Source organism: Zeus faber (genome assembly GCF_960531495.2).
Source record: "Zeus faber genome assembly, chromosome: 6".
In the NCBI taxonomy this organism is placed as follows: Eukaryota; Metazoa; Chordata; class Actinopteri; order Zeiformes; family Zeidae; genus Zeus; species Zeus faber.
This window is the reverse complement of record NC_137201.1, coordinates 17,191,171-17,211,944: the sequence shown is the minus strand read 5'-3', so window position 1 is coordinate 17,211,944 and position 20,774 is coordinate 17,191,171. Positions and strand designations below refer to the sequence as shown.

Sequence of the window (20,774 nt, the reverse complement as noted above, 5' to 3'; positions counted from 1 at the left end):
ATCGTACACTTGCAAAGACAGCTACCGTCGGTGTGTGATTCAATTCACCCCGAGGCAAAAGCACTGGAAGAGCTGTAGCCCAGAGATCACAAAAGGAACACGTTTTCAACACAAGCATCTGTGGCTTTATCGTGCGGCTCCCCGAACATGGGAAGCCGCTCTTCAGCTGAGTGCCGCGTGCAGCCCCGGAGCAGCGTACCCCTTCGGAGGCCTCTCCATCTTCACAGTGCTGGGGTCACATTCCAGCATTTCTCTGATCCACTCGTCGTCTCTCGCTCCCTCAATGAACTCATCCAGGCTGATGATGGCTGTGGAGACAGGAGGGTCAGGGGGTGATCTGGAACAGCGTGTGCATTGCATTCAAGGGAATCTGAAGATTTTTTTATTTGCACTGTACATTTGCACAATGCACAGTTTCTCTGTTATTATAACTAGAGGCTTTATGTAAATAAACTGTAAAAGGAAAAACAGACATCAGGGGCAAGATCAGAATTAAGGCAAAAGCTTCAGGTATAAAAATCTTAAATAGAAAAGCCTTAAATAAGATTAAACATTTAACAATGTTTTACATTAAACAATTTCTTTTAAGTTTATTATTATTGCTATTATTCATTTGTGGAAGGAAATCAGTCCATCACTTCGTAGGGTAAGTTTCAACAACAGACACCGGCTGTATCTATCCTGTATCATGTTTCCCTTTTACAACGTGGAGGCTACAACCTCCCTTCATCTGGCTCCACCTTGATCGAATAAGAAAACGTGCGTTACAGTCGCACTAGGCTGATTGGAGGGACGCCACTAAGACATGGCCCAGAACAGAAATGGGAAAGAGTTTAACTAAAGATAGTAGTGCGATAATTGCAACCAGGAGACGCCGTATTTCACATAGGAGGCTTGTTATGAAGACACCGGCAAGCTTAAGAATGAATTTGACTCAAGGTTGAAAGAGATCATCCTGCTCCTCTGCTCTCTCACCGTTATTGTCTTTGTCCAATCTCAAAAATATCCTGTTGGTGCACTCTTCAGCGGTTAGAGGGTTAAGCTTGGTCATGGCGGTCGCTATACTCATCTTATAAACTGCCTGCAAAAAGAAAGGAAGCGGAAAAATGTAAACGTCTGTAGATTTAAAAAAAATTATAATAAAAAAAAAAAGGTCATTATGGTTACATCCAGTAATCATACTGCAAACAGCATATACGCGTTGATTTGAAAATGCTTTTATAAATCCAACTGTGGTGGAGGAATGCTATCCAGGCCTTCCGGGGTGTGTGGAGCAAAGCACAGCGCGCTCACCTGCATGATCTCCAACATCTCTTCCCGAGTGATGACTCCGTCTCGGTCTTTGTCGTAGAGCTTGAACGACCAGCGCAGTTTTTCCTCCGAGGAGCCTTCGGTGAGCATGCTGATGGCGATGACATACTCCCTGAAATCCACCACCCCGTCCTGGAGGAAACCACCCACCTTAGCATCTTTTCCTCAAGCACATTTACAAGCACAGCAATTTATTTGTAACAAATTCGTGTGTTATGGAACTAAGTGCTGTGGTGGTATCAGGGCATATTGTTTGATATATTGAAAACACCTACAACACTCATCACCCACCTTATTATTGTCGAGTGTCCGAAATATTTGTTCTGCATACTCGGCGGAGTCATTGCCCACTGTTCCGTTGCAAAAATGTCTTTGGAACTCATGCAGAGTGATCAGTCCACTTGGGCATTTATTTATGAATATTCTATAATTTAAAAAAAATAAAATAAAAATGACAGCTGTAGATATGATGCAGGCCTGGACACCTGTTTATACCTTTGCACAAGACTGCATAGATGGTTTCCTAAAATAATCAATTGACAACTTATATGACAGCACATTTAATTAGTGGCAGTGTTCCTTGATGGATCTAAGACAGAACCGAATAACATTTGTCAAATTGGCTGATCAATACTGTTGAGCAGATGAGTGAGCTGCAGAGAATAATTATTGCTTTGTGTAAAGGATGTTGGTTAATTATTAAAGAAACATGTATTCATTGTCAGTATTTACGCTCCTTAAAACCTTCCTAAGTTAACCGTGCTGAATTTCAGCAGGCCTGCCGTGCGCCCTGCAGCTAATGGAGTCAAACCCATAAGGAAAATGCATCTATTATAATTGACTCTGAAGACAAGACAAAACACAACCTTACCTGAACCATTCATAATGTTCTCTAACACAGGACTCTCCTCTTCGACCAGGCATAGTAGCAGCTTGTCCCATTCTCTACACACCTCTCATCTCAACACTGTCAATATATTCACAGCAAATCCCGGCTTATGCCCGACTACTTTCCATTGCACTTACCATGAACTTATCACATTTGGCAAATTAGTTGGATGTAATCTCCTTGTGTTAGGGGAAAAGGTAAGGGTACAAATGAGGGCAGGTGAATGCCAATGTAATTACTGAGACAGCAGGCGCAGACATGGCAACCGCATCTTGATCTGGTTAGCTCAAGACCAGGCACGTGGATTAAAGAAGGTCAAGGATGGTGAAAGGTAAACTTCCGCCGGAGATTACAGAGAGGGATGAGCTTGCAAAGCCGATTCGGAATATTGCAGTTTTTCAAGCCTAAATTTAAAATTCATATGACGGCACTCACTTTCCAAAAGATGCACCGTGGGAGTTCAGTAAACTAATGTTTATTCAGAACTTACATGACAGTCTAGACAGATGTGTCTTCTTTGCCAAAACTCAGACATAATAGTAGCAGCATCAATGCCATGGACATATACAGTAAGTGCTTCATCTCATGAACAAAAAAAAATAATAAAAGATTTTTGTTAAAACAAACAAATAAACCTACCTAACTAGCGGGCACAGAAGACACAGCCATCAATAGCGATCTCCCTGTAACTAAGTTACAGTTGCAGGCTTTTTAAAGGATATACATACTGTATCGCGCGCACACACACACACACACACACACACACACACACACATACTCACCAGACGCCTCACAAGGCAAACACTTTAAATCCATCAAACCCAAAAGCAGAAAAACAAAGATGAAAAAAAAAAAAAGAAGAAAAAAAAAAAAAAAAGAAAAGCTGCATGCAATGTAATAACAAACCGGCAAAGCATTATGAAATATGAAACAAAAATATTCCCTACAGATCACAAAATCTACAATGCTTAGGCTGTATAATCATGACAAAAACAAAGAACTCAAATTCAGTGACTGGAGGCCAGCATATGATGACCAGCGTGGGCTGATGGCGTTCACTCAGCCAGCCTCAGTCTTTAACAGTCTTATTATTCTGGGGAACTCACAAATACGGTACAATGATTTAGCAAGAAAACATTACAACAAACAAATACTTTACCTTTTAAAGGATCTGTCTGTGTCTATGACACATCGTTTCAGTGCTGTTTGTCCGCTTAAGTGGCAAGCACTGATGATGATGATGATACCTTTAGCCCAGTTTTAAAAATCTAAACAGGACTCTCGACGTGTCGGCGAAACATCACGTGGTATAGTAAAACCGCCTGACTGATCCGACCACACACTAATCAAACGCAGATCTATCCCTCAACACAGTTATGGCCCACTGTCTTTCACGGAACGGCTCGATGTCTGTGCAGACATGTCGAAAGGCACATCCGAAACGGGCAGCAACAGTCCTCTGCGCCTCCGTCCAGTGGGTCGCAGTTTTTCCGAGCACAAATTCAGAAAGTGGAGTTTATGATTCACAACGCACTGGATAATGCTGAAAAGACCTCGTTGGAACACTGGAGTTGAAGCGGTGCGGATAGAGGATGCTCAAAGAGCTCCGCACGACACTGCTCACATGCATAGACCCGGGCAGATGTTTGAACAGAAGTACAAGGACAACGTGCAGGTCACATCTGAAATTAGACGCTATACACAAATTAGCGATTGAAGACGCCGTAGTTATCCAACTTGGAGGCAGATTTCAAGTCATGAAATAACACAATTTCCTGATGTTTCATAAGACAGTACTCACGTACAAAACATTGCATTTCACTTCACCGGACAAAAATGTACAATAGATTTTGGTGAACAAAATGTGACTGGATGAGTAGCGCAGAGGAATCGAACCGAAATGATTGCGTGCCTACCACCACACTTTAATATGAGTAAGCTGTAGCAGTTGTATGGTTCATGTGGATAATTTTCATATACAATTTTATCAAAGGCTGCAGACTATGATGTCAGATTGTTGAGAACTTTTGCAATTCGGACACAATTTAAAAAAGCCCTACCATGTAAAGGACACGCACTGTTATTTTTTTTTTTTTTTTTTTTTTTTTTTAACTGCTCAGCCAACATGGATAGCACCCACAAGTCAAAGCAATGTGTACTTGAACATTGTTACTATATTTGGCATCAGCAATAATTTAAGCAAGATGAAAAGTAACCATTAAAGAAAACTGCTGCTTACTTACAACTTTGGTAATTCAGTTTGTTCACCACACATCTTCCCACAAAGGCCATCTGGTTGGGAGCCACCTTAACACTGGGCTACAGGGTCTTCAGTCATCCTTACAACCCTGGAATGCAAGCCATAAGTAAAAAATAATGGCTTTTTCGAGTTTAAAACGTATTCCTGCAATTGTGGGAATGGGTTAAACATTACTGTATGAGTTAACGTCTATGCTCAACGACATTTCTTGCCAAGTGAGTTTACAGTATTTCCACTACTGCAGAGATCTACTATGTGCCGTGGTTATACGGGTTCTCTTCCCATCTGATCACTGCGCCAGTACATTTCACAGACTTGCTGGCTCCCATGCCCAAGGAGTGCCATCCGGTGAAATAAGTCACTGTACAGTGCATAACGCTGCTTACTGCCGCCACAATGGTTGGCGTTTATTGAACCACTACACACCCTTTGGAGTATTTTGAGCCAGGCATGGCACATTAGTCACAAAAAACACTGAGACAAAGAGAAACCGCTGAAAGTCTAGAATATCTGGAATGTCATCCCTGCATAGCTTAATCTCTTAAACAACTCGTGTGTGACGACGGGGCATGCTTCTGACGAGCATATGAACCATGTGAAAAGCCTTGAGACTATCAGTGCATAATAGTACATGGAGGAGAAAAAAAACCAAAAACTTTTTCATGACAACATCGAATCTGCAAATGAAATATAAATCTGGAAAAAAACAAGCGTGGAAAAACATGTAAAAAATGAAAAAAATGATACCAGTTCCACCATTTTTAAAGTCCATCATGTATGCAATGATTTAAAAGCCTAACATGGAGGGACAAAACACTGCTACTATAGAAATCAATGGGTGAGAACACGAGTTAGTTGTGTTAATTTTGCCCCCCCGAGTAATCAGCTCTGCCGTTCTCTGATCCAGAAAACACAACATGTGGAATGGGCAAGTTTTCTGCTTACCAAATCTTAATCTCAGACACATAAAAATGGGACTCGCCTACAAAAATGGGCCGATCTATGGGAGCTGGTGATAACGTTAATTATTTTTTCTTTTTTAAAGATGGGTAAAGAAAGTCTGTTTTTCCAATGGGTTGGAGGAAAGAAATCCAAGGATCCCAATACCGGAGAGTGACTGCTCATGAATTATAAATGGGAAACGAAAATCTGAGATGTCCAAGTGAAGTGAATGATCCTTGTCAGTTTCACAAGACCTGAAGATGTCCAGGTGCTGTTTACCAGAGAAGTTGTGAGACAATTATTAATTAATATTATTGAAAGCACAAAGATATTGACTCAGTCAACAGAAAAGCTGAGTGGCTCACTGCTTGCCAGCTCAGTCAGAGGTGATGGAAGTGTGGTCAGTTGCGTTTCTGGCTTGATCTCGTCAGATCTGCATGCTGCTTGCCTTGGTGTCTTCTTTTCACTTACGTGATCGAATGACTTTTCTTCTCCCACCAAATTACTTCTTTTCAGTGCATTTATTGTCTGCCTCACTCCCATCCTTTCTTCAAGTGCAGACTGACCGAGAGGAGCAGAACAACGAATCACAAGTAATTGTACAGTCATTAGTGGTCGTAGGTTCTAATTTTTGGCCCCAAGGGAGAGACGGAGGAGATGGTAGTTCTGGGATCGCAGCGATAGGCCTCCAGGACACGCAGACGGCTGTAAGGCCTCAGAGGCACATCCTCCTACAGGAAGTGGGGAAGCAGGTGTCACTTATTGACATGGCTCCTGCTACCTTTGACAGCAGTCACCTGAATATTACACAGCTTATATCAAGGAGATAACTTATAAATAAAAAACGTCTTTAAAAAGGTTGAACCCGGCAGCTTGAAAACGCTAAGAGTTTCAGAGTATTCGTCAGAGCGACACTGCGAGACAGGTTTGTGCTTCTATAGAGACCAGTGCATCTCCTCAAAGTCAACGCCCTCGCCCAGGTTTGCGTCCGTCTCCAGGAGGCTCATGATCACCGCCATGGCCGCCTCGTCATTACTAAGGCTGCCCAGGCCAGGCCCCACCACACTGTCCAAGTCAAGCTGCGGATTTTCGCCTAGAGATAGAAATAAAGGAAAGAGGGAACATTAAAATAAAATAAGTTGGACACCAAAATCCTCAAATCGTTTTTTGGAGGATCAGATCTTTTGTACCACGAGTTGTCAGTCCTACAAATACTATTTTCATTTGCTGTTTGACAGAGTGAGTGGCGTTGAAGAGATTGTACCCATAAGTGATTCTCCCCCTGAGAGCGATGCTCCCTGAGGCTCGTCTTCAGAACTGGATTTCCCAGTCACCTCCATGTCCACCACCTCTCCATTTGGCACCTGGTGCGGCCAATACGAACAAATCAACGACAAAACGGCAGATAGGTCCACTGGCATGGACAGGCGCACGAGATGACTTACGTTGCTGCTGGCGTGATTGTGAGCTTGTGGAGATTTCTCCTGCAGCAGGCTGAACGGGCTGACGTTGCCACTGGAAGGTGACGAGTTCATCCTGGAGCAGCAACAAATTTCACGCTAATAATCAGTCCGATCTAGAGAATATTATTCAAACACTACACCGCGGCACATTAAAGAGTAAAACTGACGCGCAAAAGCCCACCTGTTAAAGTCCATCAGCTCGTTTGCAATCTGGGTCCCTATGCTTCCGGCATAAATCATAGAAGTCGGGTTGCTGGAGATTCCGGGCATTATTGGAAGGGCCTTCTTCGCGTCATCTAAAAAAGAGAGCAAGGCATGAGTCACAGGGAGAAATGGCCTCCATTATGTAGCACGATACAATACCTAAAACACATCACTCAACAGCAACTGACCTTCAGAAGCCTTGGAACTACAAGACTGTTCCGACTTGTTTCCTCGCTGGCTTGTGCGACTAAGGTCATGCCTGGGCACCAGAAAAGCAGCGTGAGACATAGAATGCATGTGAGGCAGCAACAGAATTGACATCGGTGTGAATGCGGTACTCACGATAAGACTGTATTGGTTGACACTATGTATTCTACTTCTTTGGTCCATGGATTTACAAAACTAAACCACTGACTTTGTAGAGTGACAAAAGACCCATATTTTGTTTTGAACTTATAGCAATTTGTCTCTATTTTCTCTTTACTCCGCAGTACTGTGGGGGAAAGAGAGGAGAGTCCAAGTTACACTGCACATTCGCGTAAGAGGTTTCAGAAACCACAACATCACAACCCTTCAACGGGTGTCTTTAACATCCTTATCTTAGGGTATACACATACAGAGGAACTTGTGGGGAGATTTCCTACACGATAAAAATCCTCTGGGATTTAATCTCAGAGATAGAGAGGAATATATGAAGGCTTGCAGTCTCCTCAATTTGTGACAGAGGTAGTCAAAGATCTGGTCTCAAAACCAAAATCCACCCGTCTTTCAATATCATGGTTTCTGCAAGGATTGTCTTACATTTTTATTTACTTTTGTATTTTTCTACAAAAAAAACCAAAATATATTTTCAATAACTACAATTCATAATCTAAAAAAACATTATGGCAGGTTCCATTTTTTTAGAGTGCAAGTTTTAACGTTAAAGCCAAGTTAAAAGACCTGTAAGGATGAATAAAGTAAATATTGTTTGAGGATTTAAGTCGGACACACTTCAGATAGATTTCCTCAGATAGATGAAAGACTGGGGGAACGGAAACATTATAAGGACACAAGAGCATTGGAACTTACCTTTTCGATGTCCATCAGCTAAATGCGCCAAATCATCTTGATGGAAATACTCATAACAGGATGTCCCAAGCAATTCTTGGGGTAGATATCCCAGAATTGTTGTCGCTCTGTGAAACCAAAGATGAGTATTGAAAAGCATTCAGATACATTTTTCAGATGCACTGTTGTGTGTACCGTGGATTGCATAGCGCTACAAAAAAAAAAAGAAAAAAAAAAAAAAAAAAAAAAAAGGAATTAAGGATGGCCAAGATTTAACTTTAGGATTGAATCTCCATGTCATGCCCCTTAAAAAATAAACCGAACATATGGTAAAGAAAACATCTCTTGACACATGATCTCTTTTGGTCTACAACATATTTAGTGAAATTTCCCTCTGAACCTTTTTAAAAGTACCATATTTCAAAATGACTTTCAAGATTTTTCTTGAGGCAAGTTAAAACAAGAGACTCGCAAGTATAATACAAATTCTACATTTATATGTATATATGCATAATGTACTGTATATATTACGAATTGGGCTGTGTGCTGCCTGTGGGTCTTTACTGCACCCAGCAACAGGTTTGTCCGCTACCTGAGAATCATAGGGGACATACAAGGCACAGTGACAGGTTAGCCACTTTTATACAGAGATCCTGCAACACCGCCGGAAAGAAGATCCGTCCCTGACTCGGCTTTACTCTTTTACACTGAACCAAACAAAGGCGGCATAATGGCGTTTTTTGGGACTGTTTCTCCATGTGGGAACTTCTCCCTAAAGAGGGAAATTTGTGAATCTGCTGCAGAGCTGCAGCGGAATTGTGTGCGTAACGACCCACCGTTCTAAAATTGAGTGTTAAAAATTTGAATACAGTGGTACCTTGATTTACGAGTGCACTTACATACGAGTATTCCGAGTTACGAGACGTTGTTCCGTAGATTTTTTTGTATTGATTTGCAAGCAAAAATGTGAGTTACGAGGAGCGAGCTTCAGGTACGCCGCCGCTGGTGGGCGTGGCGAGCGAAATCGGCCAGCATCCTGCATCTCACTTGTTCACTTCACGTGGTAACCTGACCGCTCTTTTGTGTTTCGTGCTCGCGTTTTGTGCTTTTTGTGCAGTTATTTTGCCAATTAATTTTTTCTAACCATGGGTCCTTAGAAGGTAAGTGCTGAGAAGAAGCGGATGATGTCGATTGAATTAAAGCATGAAATCATAGAAAAACATGAGCGATTCTCTTCGACATTCTCTTTTATTATGTTTTATTATTTTTTTATACAATATTTGTTATTTATAAATACATTTTTCTTATTTAAAAACACGCAACAAAAAAAAATTGGGGTGTTTTTTTTAGGGGCTGGAACAGATTCATGGTATTTCAATGAATTTCAATGGGGAAAATTGATTTGCTATATGAGCAGATTGAATTACAAGCTCTGTCACGGAACGGATTAAGTCAAAGTAGCACTGTATATTCAAATATTAAAAATAATAAAGCATACTAATTTGAATGGGCTTATACAGGAATATCTGCAGCCCTAATAGGTTTTAAGGTTCATTTTGACAAGGCCGAGCTCCTGAATCGAGTTCTCTTTTCCTGCGACCAACCGACCAAACGCCAGCTGTGCCTTTTACACAGACAGTGTTTCCACCCTGTTTCGCCTCTGTGACTATCTCTGCTGCCGGCTCAGAGGCGGATCGACAATTCTCCCCCCATTCCATCTTCGTACCTTTTACACAGACCGGCAAGGCAGAATAAAGGCAACATTCCCGCCTGTGTTAAAGGGGCTATCGTCTTCTCAAGCTCTAAATACACACCCATAACACTAACATACTCTTTTTAACCTTAACACATTACAATCTCACAGGAAAAAAAAAAACAACAAAAAAACATTTGTATAGATAAACAAGATGATGGCTACCTTTGATCAACAAAGGTGAACTTCCCGTCCATGGCGTAGCGTGTGATGAACTCTGTAGGTTTGACGGGGACCTCCCCGTTAACTTGGGGCGTCGTGTTGGAGTGGACACGCCCCATCGCCACCAGGCAGCTGAAGTGTGAGCTGTCCTTGTCTGCATCAGCCTCCCCCTCCGCTCCCAGCTGGCTGGTGGGCCAGCTTCTCATGTAGCCCGTGCAGTGGACTGTGCAGTACTTCTGGGTCTCTGCAGACACGTGAGAAGACTAAACTTGTGGCACCATTTATATCAGCTCCTTCCATAATAAACTGGAGTCAAACACCATCCTCCGTGTTCCCCCACGCAGACCTAGGGGCGGTTTGGATCTTTTTGACTTTGGATGAACACGACAAAACTGGATTGAGGATTTTGCACAGTATGCTGTACAGCCACAATATATACTCCCACCTTTCTTTTTGGACGTAGTAGCCTGGAACTCCTCCTCCACTTTCACAGATATCTTATTGTACTTCATGCGACAGAAAAAGGAGCGCCGTGCACCGGAACACAGCCTGGCTGTGCCAACGGGAAGGTCAGCCTGGACCTGTAGACCAGCTGGTGACAAAGCAGGAGTGTTATATCTCTCTCACACACACACACACACACACACACACACACACACACACACACACACACACACACACACACACACACACACACACACACACACACACACACACACACACACACACACACAACTTACTTTTAGCGTCTATAAGTCGCTCACGGGGATATGACTCAGAAGCTGAAAGTTGCTCCTTTACTTTCCCAATGTCTTTGGGATGGATGTAGTCAAACAAACTCTGTCCAATGAGCTCGGCCTGTTGGGAAAAACCGCTCATCAGTCCCACCCAAAATCAACATATCAATAAAATATGTCTTTCTGATGAAAACATTCCGACCTAATTCAACACCAGTTTATGAAAAAAAGATAACATGGTGCACCAATTATTACACACAGGATGTCAGCTCTATCACACCCTGCGTGCTCGAGGCAAATGACTCAAAGAGAAATCTGAATAATAAACAATTCAAGTCAGGACACTAGGATTAACTATTCTATTATATTCCAGTTAGTATCGTGCACGTGTGAGTACTAACTGTGGTTATTGAGTAGTTACATTTCTGGGGGTACTCGACTCAGATCATTAAAAATGATCCCAAGCCATTGAATTTACTAATATACAACAACTAAGAGAAGAGATGTTACCCGACTATAGTTCAGCATCTTTATAACCGACTCTGAGACAAAGACTATCTTTCCACGATCACAGCCCACAACGAAGAGGAAACCCTCCACAGCCTGCAGAGGAAAGACATTTGGGGAAAAACAAACGGATTGTTATGGCCCGGCTACACCAAACACGTTACAACACGTCTACGTATTGAGTGCCACGAGAGATCACTTACATTTTAATCTACAACCAAGCTACACAGAAGCCACATGCATCTACTTTATGTACTTTATAGATAGGAAAGTGGAAAAAATTGAGAAAGCTATAGATCAGGATGGTCAGGGATTATGTAAAATATGTGTGCTGGTTATTATACCAGGCTAAAAGCGGTACGGTCCTCTAAGAACACATGGCCTTGACAGTTACTACAAAGAGGTCTCATGTCATGGCTTTGGCAATTCTAGCTGCTCATTTTATTAGATTAATCTGATGATGGCATTTTTGCAAAGCAATAAAAACATCCATCAGGTCGTCTGCGTTTTGTTGCCATGCGTTTCTACCATGACCAGTTTACCTTGAGGACAAGCTGTTTGAGTTCTTCATCAGGAAGGAACGAAGGTTTGTAGCTTGCTTCAGAAAAAGAAGTAGATGAACCTGGGGAACGGCGACAAAGGATTCAGTTCGTTTACAAAGGTTAGTAAAAAAAAAGGTTCGTTTTTTTGCTTAACAAAACAACTAACTAATAAAACTTAAGTGCGCTGTCAGACAAAAGTTCCTGATCTGATTGAGTGTTTCATCTTTTCGATACGAATAATAGCGCCGTCTCTGAAAATTACACAATGATCGTAGAAACGATGCCAATTTTTTCCCAATACATTTTTCACTGGAGAAAGTGAAAACATAGACATGCATCATTACTCATGTCTGACGGGCAAGTGTGGTACCTTTTAGAGATTTGAGATGCTGCACAGCCATTCGAAGCACTGTAAGTTTGTCCAGCTTGCGAGACATGGGGTTACAGGTTGGGATCATGGCCGACAACTCATCGATCAGATTGTTCATCTTGTCTCTTCGCCGCTTTTCAATCTGACTATGGGGCTCCCTGCAGATATACAAAGGAAAATATACAAAAAACACCCAACATTATTTTAAAGTAGCTACTTCATAGAAGCTATGCCATTATATAAGAGTAGCATACACATCTTTTTGAAAGAAAAAATGACTGAAAAAGCAGAAGCTGTGGTGACGTAATTAAAGTCCAACTTTACCTGAAGCATTTTATCTTGACATGGTGATCCTCTCCCTCTGACCTAAAAACAAAGACACACAAACAAGTATAACAACGGCTGAACTGTGTCATAAGGCAGATGACGATACAATACATATGGTTCAAGTCATTGACTGGTACTGTACCTGTCTTGGTCATCTTCCATATCCATGTCAAGAATGGAGACTGACTTTGTGTCCCTGGGATAAAAAACACATGGTCATCAGGTTGGTTAAAAAAAAAAAAAAAAAAAAAAGTGCAATTTACAATGATTTACAACCAACATCATGACTAATGATTTACAAAATCATATCTTTACCAACTGAAGAACTGTATTCTCTTGAACACTAGGCTTATCATGGTGGACCGGTGTCGATATTGGTGTTACCATCTTTTACCACGAGAGAGGGTGTTGTGGAAAAGATGGATGAACCAGCTTACACTTTTCTAGTCAATGCTAATATTTTGGTGGGACCAAAGCAACTGACATACCCATATCTTAAATGATTTGCTTAAGTCTGCCCTGTCTTTATGGCTGAGATACTATGGTTTAATATTTGTTGGTTTAATACATGTGCACACACCGTCGCCTACTTACATGTTGTCCATGCTGCCCTTGCGCTTCCTAGGAATCTCCATGCTTGAGGACATGTCAGCGACTATGGTTGGACTCATTAAGATAGGCAGAGACACAGAATGGCTTTGGTTCTCCTCCTCTAGGACATCTTCTGAAATAAAACACAAAGGATGGGCTTTAACTAGGGATGAAAGTGTTCTGAGCTGATGTAGTATCGCATTCATGTTCTCCACTCCGCACTGCTGCTATAGTGTTTACAGGCAGGATAGTGGACTTCGTCTGTCCCAGCACAATCCAAAAACACAGACACAGTTGGCACTCATTTTTGTAACTCCACCAATCTTGATCCGTCAATACAAAAAACAATTGATTTGACAGCAATACACGACAAATAAATGATTAATCAATTTAATAATTCATGAATAATAATTTTACAGATTGTAATTTCCAATCATATTATTTGTCTGTCATTTTAAGCATTAGAATTAGGTTGGGACTAAGCCCATTTTAGTCGTAGATTGTAACTTACTGTAGACAAATCATATATTCTTGTCATGTTTACTGTAACTTACATCACTGTTACTTGAGAAATATGTGACATAAACTTGTCCCGCTTAATAGGGAGAGCTTCTTTTGGGTTGTAGGTACTACTTAAATAGCTGCTAGTACTCCTGTCACGCTGCCTAATCATGACGTCCTATCTTGGATAAATTTCTAATGGCTCTGTGCATAAACAATGACATAACAGATACAGCAAATTAGTATTTGCACAAATTACTTTTCAGCACAATGCAAGGAGCTTACGTTTTGGTGCATCACCAGTGTTTCTACATACACATTTGGCCTACCTGCAAATTGAAATACGGATAGAAGTTTACAAATCACTTACTATATATATAGGGTGGTAACTACTTCTGCCGCCCTGATTCCTCACATTTCAAACAAGAAGTTTGTTTATGTGTGTAGCAGGAGACAGCCACACGAGCCATCTAAATGCATCTCCATGGCACCCTTTTTTTTTTGGTCTCTGTGACCCAAATAGCCATTAAAAGATCAACAACGTGATTTTTAATCCTGCTTTCTCCAGTGAAGATCCATGGGATTACAGGGTTTTTGCAAAAGGGAACTACATGAGCAGGCCAGGCACACTCACCAGTCTGCCAAACGTGTGCCACAATCCCTTACTCATTCATCCCCGCACGCTCTCGAGCCCTGAATGAGAATTAGTTCCATTCAGGTGACAGGCCTGGCCCAGTCTCATAAGAGATTGATGTAAGGACAGGGTCATTATGGTAAATAATACAAACGTTTGTTGTTTTAGATGTGCTTCGAATTAGAGATGGGACGGATCCAACCCAATATCAATATTGGGTGCTGATACTGACGTCATTCACTCATCGGATATCAGACTGATGTCGCAATCCACGTGCCGATTCCAAGTTCCATTCCGTAGCTTGCGCTGGACCATGAACGGCCACTAATGTCCGCTAATTTAATGGTCTGCCTCCTTGAGAACTCAACTCGGAAAATAATTAACCTGTAAAGCGCAATTTGAGAATACGAACTGGCAGTTGGAGTTAGGCAAACAGTCACTGATTGAAGTCCCCCCGACCCTTCTCCACGACCGTTCCAATACACCGGTGACGTTGATGTATGTATGTCATGTAACCTTACACATAATACTAACAACAAGAACAAGAAAAAAGAGCTCTGTTATCGGAATCAGTACCGTATCGGCACATACAGCCACAACATTAAAACCACCACTAATAACCACTAATATTGTGCCACCAAAACAGCTCTGACCTGTCAAGGCATGGAATGCAGTTTTGTGCATTTGTTTTTCTAATGTGTCACGTGTTAGGTCACGAAAACGCCGGAAAAGGGGCGTGTCATGGTGCCAGTGGGGGGGGTGTAGAGTAGACAGGTAAAAGAGTAGACCGCAACTTAAACGAACAATTACATAAAACTGCAAAAGTGGCCAAAAAAACGGCTCATCACCCAGTGAGACTGTTCCTACAAAAGAGTCGTTCAAAACAGGATCGTTCATATATCTATACTGGATCTCTGAAGGACCGGTGCTTCAGAGGCGGGGATTCTGGAATGGCTCAGAGACCAGAGGGGAGTGTGGGGGTTCTCTGCTGTGCTCCCCACACTCAAAACATTTCATGGCTCCCCCATGCCAGTAAAAAAAATTGATGTGGGGGGGAAGTGAGGCTTCCATGGATCAGGCTTGTTGTTCCAGCACATCCCACAGATGCTTGATCTAATCTGACCCGAACACCGGCCATCCACATGATGTAGAAGGAAACATGATTCATCAGACCAGGCCACCTTCTTCCATTGCTCCATGGTCAATAAGCCCATGGGCACCCATGACCCTGTTGCTGGTCGACCGGTTGTCCTTCCTTGGACCACTTTTAGGTACTAGGTACTACACTGCATTCTGGAAACACCCTACAAGACCTGCTGCTTTGGAGATGCTCTGACCAAGTTGTCTAGCATCACAATTTGGCCTTTATCAAAGTTGCTCAGATCCTTACGCTTGCCTACTTTTCCCGCTTCCAACATATCAACTTCAAGAACTGACTGTTCACTTGCTGCCTCATATATCCCACCCCTTGACAGGTGTCATTGGAACGAGATGAGGAATGTTATTCATGTCACCTGTCAGTGGTTTCAATGTTGTGGCTGATCAGTGTATGTATCGGAATCACATTGGATCTGAAAAACAGTGGATCGGTGCATCTCTACTCCAAATGTTTCCCCTTTCATAGGCATTAAGATACGGTCACACCGCCAGCGACGGGGCTGCAGCATGAAGACAAGTCGCTCTCGTGTCATCGTCAGGTCTCTGCGCCCCTGGCTTCTATGGACTCAAAATCCACTGGCTGTTGGGGGCGCACCAAACATTGGTGGCGCTGTTTACGTAGCAAAATAAATTACCTCTCGAAGAAATTACGTAAATAATCTTGCCATCAGTCCCTTAAAATAAAGAATTGTCCTTGTTGGAGAAACATAAAATGATGAGTTCCTTTTTTTTTTTTTTTTTTTTCTTCTTTTCTCTTTAAATCGATAGATTAAGGAGCGTTTTCCATAAAAAAAAATATTGGCCGTCGCCGGGCATCGCTATTTGCAGTAAGTTAAAATTTGCTCAACTTTCCTTGTCGCCATGAGGCCGTGAGGCTGTGAGCTCGTTGCCAAACCTAGCTCCGCCATCTGCAGCCGGATGAAGCCGAACTCCATTTGAAATGCATTGCAGCCTGTCGCTTTGCAGCACATGTGCGCCGGCGGTGTGACCGTACCTTTAGTTAGTGAACCACCTAATTGGGCCATTCAGATATAGGGGTCAGGCCAAAACGGTTCCCCTGCACTGTTAAGCAATAGCACTGAACAAAATGACCACGTGAAGTAATTTCTCCATGTGAAAACATTTGGCATTTTTGCAGCCGTCTTGACCAAGACACCCTGGGAAGAAGAGCTATCCCTGCCCTGGCTAAATAAAGAATGCATAAACAAAAATGTACACCATTCTCTACCCCAACTCTGCAGGTTAATGCTAATAGGTTACCTTCATGAGAATGTACAGTACAGACACCGACTGTACTGACAGACACTAACACTGCTCCCCAACTGTTAAATACACCAAAAAACCTGGCCCAAATAATCGGAAGCTCACAAGTGCCATGAAACTGTTAAAACATTTCAACGTGTTCTGAAGACTTGGTAAAGTCTACTGTGAATTTAATGTAAATGCCAAATTTAGCTCAGAAAAGCACAAACCCTCTCAAATCATTGAATCGTTCTAAAACAAAAGAAAAAAGAATCCCAACAAATAACAGTAAAATGAAGAAATATAGCATAAGTGTCAACAGCAATACATGGTGCATTTTAATCACCACTAATGAGATTATGTTGTGGCTGGCTTTGTTTTTGTGTCAATTAGTGTCTACAAATCATCGAAAAAAGGAGAATAATACTTTTGGAAGTGCTCCATACCATTTATTCGGCTGCACATTTTAGTTTTTGCAGTTGCTTATTGTACAGTGTTAATCATGGAAATTAGGCTTGAATGATATTAGGGGGGAAAAAAGATAATTTTTCAGGTCTTAATAACCTCTTTAGTAGAAGTATTTGCTTTGTTTGCACACAAGACAGAAGTTTCTCTGCTTTCAATTCCAGGTAGGAACTTTTCGACCTCTGCCGTGCTTCATTTCACCCTTTGTTTGCTAAGGTGACGCGCTCTTGCTCATGGAGTTATTAACATTCTAACTCACATAGATCAAATGCATATCCAGTCATGCGTTGTCCTGAAAGAAATCAGTGCACTGCATAGACCAAAACGGGGAAGGGAAGGGAAGAGCGATGGGAAACGGTCCTCAATCTAGTTAATCTATTAGTTCAGACGGATACAAAAAACAAACATAGAAAACAAATCAAATTGGTCTCTATGCCCATGTATGAGAAACACTGGTTGCGTTTCCCAATCGGCTTCATTTGTAAACATGGCGTCCTTCGTAATGCACATTATATTTGTTAAACCCTAAAACGGCAGTCAATGTTAGTGACCATTATTAACTTGTTAAAAGCTGTATCCTTGACCTGTCCTTTTAAATAAGAAAACAGTGAACATGGGTTAGACTAGTGATTAGTTGTAGTTTTTTGTTTTTTTAAATGTGTTATGGTTGCATTTATTTTTTTAATGGAGAAACTATATATATTAAAAATTTTAAAAAAGAGTCGTGAACAACTGTATTTTCCGTTTGACCTACATTTTATATAACAGTCCTACTACACTATTAGGAAACATTTAATGTGATGATATCACACAATGTTATTAAATAAAGAAATATATATATCAATGTATTGTTGTTTGTTTGTTTTCTGGCCATGACCGCGCTTATAAATATTGCAGGTTTTAAAGTGTAAATAACAACAAAAAACATGCTATTGTGACCTGCCATTTTTGGATTGAAACATCGGGGTTGTATCAGGAGTAATTATTGACGAAAACAAAAGGTGTACTAAAGAACAATAATGGCATTCTTCGCAGCATGCTACTGCAGCGACTGTCAACGTCAGTTACATAAATGACAGATGCTTATTTGACCCACTATCCAATCCAACCCAGTTAGCATGTTTGCATCGCGGTTCGGTCAAATCAACACTGACGGTAAACAGATAATAGTGTAAAATCATTGACAGTTTACAGCCTGGGTGTGAATGTCCACGTCTGTCGACCCGACGACCAAAATGTGTCACTTTATAAGCAAGCGGGCCTGTACACATACCACTGACAGCCTACGCTAAGCTAACCGTCAGCCCGGGATAGCGCCATGCTAAGCTAACCGGCGGTACTCTGGAAAATATTCGCATTGGCGCGAACTTCCTTGCCGACGCGTCGCTCCGAGACGACATTTATGTTCAGACACGCTCTGCCGGACCCGCCACGGACGCCAATTACCGCCATAAACATGACGTTCTCGGGGCAAAACGCGGCGGAGGGGCTTGCTCCACTGATCTACTGACCTAGTTTCGGTAAACAGCAAAGTTGCGGACCCCGAGCCGGCGCACATCCACACGGGCTCACGTCAATAAAAAAAACAACAACAACCAAACAACAACAGTAAAAACAACCAGCAACAAAAATGCGCGGTGAGACGACACCGACCTGCTGGTGTGTGTATGTATGTATGTATGTATGTGTGTGTGTGTGTATGTGTGTGTGTGTATGTATGTATGTGTGTGTGTGTGTGTGTGTGTGTGTGTGTGTAGCTGGAAGTTTACCCGCCGGTCCGCCTGTAGTTCCGTCACCGCCGCCAGCCGCAGCGTCGTTCGCCGACATGGCCGCAGCCGGAGCGGGGCCCGGGGCTCCGCTGCATGAATGGAGCGGCGGACCGGAGGGGAGGGGGTGGCTGTGGGTGTGTGTGGAGGGTTAGCGCGGTGGATCTGGCTCGGCCCGCCGGGGGCAGATGGCCGCGTAATTGCCTTATTTTGTCGAGGCGACTGTAAAGCAGCGAAGGAGCCAGAGACTCACGGGGGGGGGGGGGGGGGGGCGGCGCTCACCGCGGAGGGTGAGCGCCGCAAGACGCGAAACTCGCGAACGACTCGCTCGTAGCGAACGGATTGTTTTAAATGACTCGGGGTGGGGGTCAGGAGTCACTCCGGAGTAAAGCGCGGGGCTGCATTGTTCGAATCACACACTGAAAATATCAACGGGGCACCGGCTGAAATATCTTCCGGGGGTCCGCGTTTTGCCGCCTTCCGCCCCAATAAACACTTTTTTTTTTTAATTATTCCGTTTGAATGAATGGGTTAAGCGATTAAAAAAAATGGACTCTTGCGAGGATTCCATTCGCAGCGGACACTCCCGACCCCTCCCCCGTCGCTCGCCGTGCGTGACGTTACAAGTCGGAGAGTCGAACGACTCGTTTTTGAAGCGAGCGGCTCGGCGAGGTGCGACCCCGAACGAAGAGCCGAAGCTTTCATTGCTCGCTGGAATCCGGGGAAACGCGGAAGACGGAGCGGGACCGGGACCGGGATCGGGATCGGGATCGGGATCGGGATCGGGACCGGGACCGAGACCGGACTCCTCCCCCTGCCGGGCGGGTACCGCCGCGGCTGTGCGTTGTCGACGCTTTCACACGTTTAAATGGAAGAGGGGACAGCAGACGATGAACAATAACAGAAAAAAACCCCAACAATAAACCAGGGTTCCCAAAGACCTCTGTGATTTTATTATATATTTCATAGCTTTTTTTCAATTATTGCTTTTATTCTTATTCTTTACACTCCCATACTCGCGTATGAAATGTGCTATACCGTACAAGTGACCTTGCCAATTGCTTGTCCTTTGTTTTGTTTATTTATTTGACACATTCTAAGTCTTGAGGCCCTCGAGTTCTTCAAATCCAAGTTAGTGTTCGAGGGACAGCGCTACAATGAGGATCATTTCCTGAAACGTATGGACAACGCCTCATCCCGTTAATCTGTTGTTTGAATTTCACTGCCTGCTTCTTAACACTAGATGGCAGACTGATCCAATGACCGCAAGGCGTCGACACCGTCTCAGCGGTGGGTAGATCGCTCCAAAAAACGGAGTTACTTAACACTTTATTATGACTTCACCGCAGGTATAAAAAAAAAAAAGGTACATTTCCAAGTGAACTTGAAAACCATTGGGTACCATTTACTTTAAGTAGATCTACCCCCGCTGCTGACCTCATCGACTGTCAAATGACGTCATCAGAGTCCTGCGTCAGGGCTACAGTGGCTCAAGCTTATTTGTTCCTCGTAGTATGAACTTTCAAATGAATGTGCTACAGTACTTCGACACGTTCCAACTGAATGTGTTGGTGGTACACGATTGGGACAGAGGAAGATGATGACCAAACTAATATCACACGCGTTTGTAAAATGCAGTAAATAAGTAAAAAGGGGGGTCACACATCCCCTTTCTCGCACGTCACGACAACAAGGCGGCAGTGAACGACGTTCCCTTTGCAATGATTTGTATTTATTTTAACGCCTGAACATGGTTTTGAACTACTTTTAAAGCCCAAAGTCGCGTATTATAAGCAGACTTGGCAACTCTGTCGTGTACCTGTGTGCCACCAGATTTTATCCTGCATATTCAATAGCACAGGGAAAGGGGATGTGTGACTTTTTGAGGTATGATCTATAA

At 42.7% G+C, this 20,774-nt stretch overlaps 2 protein-coding genes across 3 annotated transcripts; both read right to left on the bottom strand.

Moving 5' to 3' along the window:
* Positions 1 to 44: 44 nt before the first annotated feature.
* LOC307231939 (guanylyl cyclase inhibitory protein) lies at positions 45 to 2,253 on the bottom strand (the record flags this gene model as incomplete). Its single annotated transcript, XM_080002814.1, has 6 exons — positions 45 to 72; positions 200 to 308; positions 976 to 1,081; positions 1,294 to 1,443; positions 1,603 to 1,735; positions 2,183 to 2,253. The coding sequence occupies 6 exons, from the start codon at positions 2,251 to 2,253 to the stop codon at positions 45 to 47; spliced, it is 597 nt and encodes a 198-aa protein (XP_079858940.1).
* Positions 2,254 to 2,659: 406 nt separating this feature from the next.
* Positions 2,660 to 18,951, bottom strand: bmal2 (basic helix-loop-helix ARNT like 2). Of its 2 annotated transcripts, XM_080001777.1 has the most exons (18): positions 18,878 to 18,951; positions 13,112 to 13,241; positions 12,660 to 12,713; positions 12,515 to 12,556; positions 12,191 to 12,348; positions 11,821 to 11,900; positions 11,282 to 11,374; positions 10,775 to 10,892; positions 10,480 to 10,626; positions 10,038 to 10,278; positions 8,141 to 8,247; positions 7,412 to 7,562; positions 7,258 to 7,328; positions 7,047 to 7,161; positions 6,848 to 6,938; positions 6,667 to 6,766; positions 6,348 to 6,495; positions 2,660 to 6,133 (listed from the first exon to the last, which is right to left on the bottom strand). In XM_080001777.1, the coding sequence occupies exons 1-18, from the start codon at positions 18,933 to 18,935 to the stop codon at positions 6,118 to 6,120; spliced, it is 1,920 nt and encodes a 639-aa protein (XP_079857903.1). In that variant the 5' UTR covers positions 18,936 to 18,951; the 3' UTR covers positions 2,660 to 6,117. The 2 variants fall into 2 exon arrangements, with proteins under 2 accessions (XP_079857903.1, XP_079857904.1); XM_080001778.1 differs by having other exon boundaries at positions 2,660 to 6,495.
* Between the last annotated feature and the right edge of the window lie 1,823 nt (positions 18,952 to 20,774).